At 43.5% G+C, this 4595-nt stretch overlaps 1 protein-coding gene across 1 annotated transcript; it reads right to left on the bottom strand.

The window, feature by feature from the left end:
* Positions 1-2647: 2647 nt before the first annotated feature.
* LOC311268518 (globoside alpha-1,3-N-acetylgalactosaminyltransferase 1-like) lies at positions 2648-3934 on the bottom strand (the record flags this gene model as incomplete). Its single annotated transcript, XM_084372196.1, has 5 exons — positions 2648-2789; positions 2879-3098; positions 3193-3385; positions 3599-3731; positions 3813-3934. 5 exons carry the CDS (start codon positions 3932-3934, stop codon positions 2648-2650), a joined length of 810 nt encoding a protein of 269 aa, XP_084228322.1.
* Positions 3935-4595: the final 661 nt, after the last annotated feature.

Genomic DNA, 4595 nt, shown 5'->3' with positions numbered 1-4595 from the left:
CTGGCAGCCTGATCTACCTGAGTTTCTGGAGCTGGATTAAGTTCCCCTTCTTTAAAACAAACAGTTTAAGTGATCACTGTGAAACCGGGCGAACCGTTTTCAAAGGAACTAATCAAACTGATCACAGAGCAGTAATCTTGGTACGACAGGTGGATGACTCAGCTTTATCGAAAGTGATTGCCGTGTCGACGTGACTGATATGAACAGGGAGCCGGCGACATATTTAATGTATTTGAAATATCAGCATGTATCTGTGTCCACAGATTAAAACCTTCAGTTGTTGGCAGTGAACTGATAACATGCAGGACCGTAGCTAGGATTTAAGGATTACTAGGGTCATGCCCCGACCCCGACCCATCCATCCAGAACATTTTGAAGACTGCAGTATGACAGGACCGATAATCACTGATGAAATAATATCAGTGTCGAAAAAACTGGACTCAAATTCTGACAGAGGAAGAAAAGAACAGATTTATTAAAGTTATTTAAACTTATTTCTACACTAAAAAGATTTATGAACACGGGCAACATTTGAATCAGATTGAGTTTGTTTAGGAACAGTGACCTCAGTGACCTCAGTGACCTCAGTGGAAGCTGCGGCCCTGATAACGTGATGGTAATGAGCGTGTGGTTAACAACCTTTGCATGCGGTTTACTCTGACAATAAAGGGAGTCGTGCCATTAAGCTTCAGACCAGCTGGTCTATTATTTGTCTCACCACATTGTTGAGTACAGTTTACCAGTACAGGGTGTACCGTATGGAGTTACCGGTACTTAATAAAAAACCCACAGCATTGCGATCAAACCAGTTTTTACCGATCGGATCACTGAGCAACAAGTTTTACAGCCTGGCGAGGAGCAAGTTCCCACTTTCTTACACTTTATGAACATAAATATCATCCTCTCATGTGACAAGACAGATAGATAGATAGGATAGATAACTTTATTATCTATCTATCTGTCTATAACTAATATTAATAGGGGAAATTAGGTTATCATAGCGGCGGGTACAAATACAATCAAAATACAAGGGCAAACAACCTGCTGCATCACGTTGACACACCTTTTTTTTTATTTAATCGCATTTCTTTTATTGATGTGACACAAACACGGCAAGTTATGACTCACAGGAGACTGAACGGCGTCCACAGATCCAGGATAGAGAAGATGTGGAGCCATGATGTAGCATTTATCTCCCTCTGCTGGATTTTCAGCCACTGATCACACCTGCAGCACCTGAGATTATTATCCGTTTAGATAACGTTTTAGCACCCTGCAGGTTTGTTACCTGGGAAACAATATACACCACACTCAACATTCGGTAGCATATTGAAACTTTACACAAGTTTGACCTCGTCTGTCACGCGTCGCACAGTTAGTTGAACCAGCAGTGGTTGAGTCCTGATGTTTTAAGTCTCCTCTGAGGTTCGTATACTCCCGGTCCTGAGGAAATGTTTCTTCTATATATCTTTTTATTTCAGCTGTATATTTTATAGTTTGAATCAACTTAAATGTGAGCTGTTGTCTCCAGTTGTTCATCAGGTTAAACTCAAATCATCATCAGTTTAAATGTTTGTTTAAAGGTGCAAAATGTAAGAATGGGCCACCTGTTAAGTTCATCCTCCAGACAGACAGGGGGCAGCAAACCACCAGCCAACGTGTTATTTTCTGTATTGGCTCAAATCAGTGAGAACCTTAAAGACTTTACAAAAGCCACAAGTACATTATATGTTGTTCAAGAAATAAGCAAAATGTGGAAATGTGTGTATGTTTTGCATGTAGCATTAGCATTGATGGCGGAGGAGCAGTTCATGGAGCCTTTAATGTAAAACACATATTACAAATTCTCTTGATCGTGTCATTGTTAAACGTACAAAGCAGTATTTGTAGTGTCAGCACATGAATATTGTTTTGAGACCCTCTTCAGAACAGATCAGGAGGACGTGGTTTTAAAGGGAGGGATGACCTCTGTTGTTATTAACCTCCAGGAAAGACACTTGTGGTGGTGGAGACTCTTCTCTGCCACTGTAGTGCCCGAAATATGGGTTAAACTTCAGGATGGAGCTGGATCAAATCATGATATTACATATTTCCCCATAGCAACATCATGTTTTCCTGCTGCCAACTGTAGCTGTTGTTAGCTTAGTTAGCTCAGTTGGCCATGCAGCTAGCGGTCCCATCATAGATACCGTATATAAATCTCATATAAAATATTATTTTAAGAAGAAGGGAAGTGAAAATACAAAATACACATACTAAATAATGATATTAAACAAAAGAAACTTACAAAAAAAACACTTAACTATATGGATGGACATAAATACATGTCAATGGAGACAATAAAATGAATGTGGTCGGTTAAAGAGGGCAGAATTAATTTAATTAAGGGACCAGATGTTCTGAAAGGTTGTCAGTTGTGCAGAAACAGGCTCGTTGATCCAATGTCTTGGGGATGGAGCATCTTCTGATTTCCAGTTGACTAGGATGCATTTTCTCACTGCAGTGCTGGCAAGTAAAATAAAGTATTTCTTGTAGTGGTTCACTTTTTTACAACTCATGTCCACCAATATCCATATATTTGGGTCCTGCTCAATTTGCATACGTATTATAAAGAGGATGTGTAAAGCAATTCAACATCCATTTACTCTCAGACGTTGGGTCGTATATCTTGATAGTTCTTGATAATTCCAGAGAATCTGATGATCCGAATCTCAGGTTCTCTGGCCGCTATGTCCTGCCACAGGTACTCAGGTGACAACAGCTTACTGGGTTTGTTAAGCCACATGTACCTGAACACACAGGAACAGGAGGTGTTCAGTAAGTCATCAGAAAACACAGTCAGGGTCAACACCTGTTCACACGACTCTCTCCTGCCTACCTGTTCAGGTGACTCTCCTCCTGCCAGTTAGCCTCAATGTTTTCCTGGGCGTCAGCCTCGAAGTTCTCGTGGCAGGTTTTGGCGAGCAGGTGCACGTCCTTCAGGGCGCCTCCAAATGCGCCCCCACAGTAGTAGAAGTCCCCTTCGTCAGGAGCCATGTAGGCTCTGGATGCAGGCCTCCGCTCGTAGTCTAACCCCCTGCGCTCAGATTTGAAGTAACCTGCAGACACACAGGTGGGAGGGAACACACTGCACAACTGGCGTCACGCTTACAAATGTGTTTTAGTGCTGGAGGGGCAGCACTGTGTACTGACCGGGATGTATCACAGCGACCAGTTCACCCAGCGACTCGGTCCCCCAGCGGGCGCGGAACAGAGAGTCAACGTCCAGACAGAAGATGTAGTCGGTTCGGTCAACAAGCTCCTCTATCAGCTTCTGGATGATCTCCATCCTTCGAGCAGAGATCTCCTGCCAACGGTTTGAGCTGGGCACCAAACGCACAATCAGCTGAACGGGGACGAGGAAGAGGAAGAAATGAAATGTCCAGAAACGCTGCTGCTCTTTTTGTGATAACTCATCTCTGAAAATAAACCAAAACTCCAAAGGTAGAAGAGTTAAAGGGCTGAGATCAGTGTGAAGTTGCTTTTACTGGTAATGAATCTGTTGAACCTGCAGTGGCTTTGTTTAGTAACCGTGTCTTTTCTTTAAAAGCTTGTTTACCTCTCTGCCGGCGGCCATTTTGACTTGGGGCACCTCCTCTGGCCGGTCGGTGAACACATACATGCGCACGTTGAAACCAACGAAGAAGTGCTGCTCTGCCGTCTGTAGGAAGTCTTTCAGGAACTTGGTGTACCTGTCCAGAAGGGCACAGGGGTCACCAGAATGCTGCGTTTAGGGTGGCGTGGAAACAACAGCGTTGTGATTTTGTACCTACTTTCCAACAGCGAACACAGTGGCTGCGATGCTGATGTTCTGTGGCTTGTAGATGCCGTCGAGTAGAGCCGGGTTAAAGGTTCCCTCCCAGATGACAGGAGCCAACCAGGGCGTCACCGTCATCACGTCGGTACGACTACGATCGAAGACACAGACTGACATCACTAACAAACAAATGTCAACAACATGGAGACTCTCAGACAACAACAGTCAGTGATACGCACCCCTTCACGACACTGGGCTTTTCATACTGCTGCCTGAAACACAAACAGAACAAGAGTCTGAAGCGCTGTTAGCACTGTTAGCTCTGTTAGCATTGTTAGCTCTATTAGCCTTAAATCTACTGCACCAAAGCAAAGTGCTGCAGGACCCAAAAAATTCTGTTTAACTGCTGAGGACTTCATTACCCAGAATTCCTCTATACTGAGAGGTTAACTTCTTTATACTGCGTTCACGTGATGTCGAAACAATTTCTTCTCTAATCGGAGCAACAACTCATGAAGTCAGAGAAAATTTTACACAAGTTGCCGAAACATGGCGGACAAAAGTCAACATTGGGTTGATTCTAACATGCGTATTTGTAAAATATATTCCACGGCTGACATGATCCTTTGCTCTTCCTTGTCACTCAGATACAGTAAAACAGCTGTCAGCGTGTTGTTTAAACGCTCTGAGCGATGAAATGTAAAACATCGTCCACGCTGCTCCCACATCCTGAACTGACGCAACATGAACACACTTAAGTCAGAAGCACGACTACGCAGATGAATGCAGCGTAATTATG

The sequence above is a fragment of the Pagrus pagrus genome (genome assembly GCF_965226575.1).
Source record: "Pagrus pagrus genome assembly, chromosome: 13".
NCBI lineage: Eukaryota > Metazoa > Chordata > Actinopteri > Spariformes > Sparidae > Pagrus > Pagrus pagrus.
The sequence above is the reverse complement of the archived record's forward strand: the minus strand, read 5'-3'. Positions and strand labels throughout refer to the sequence as shown.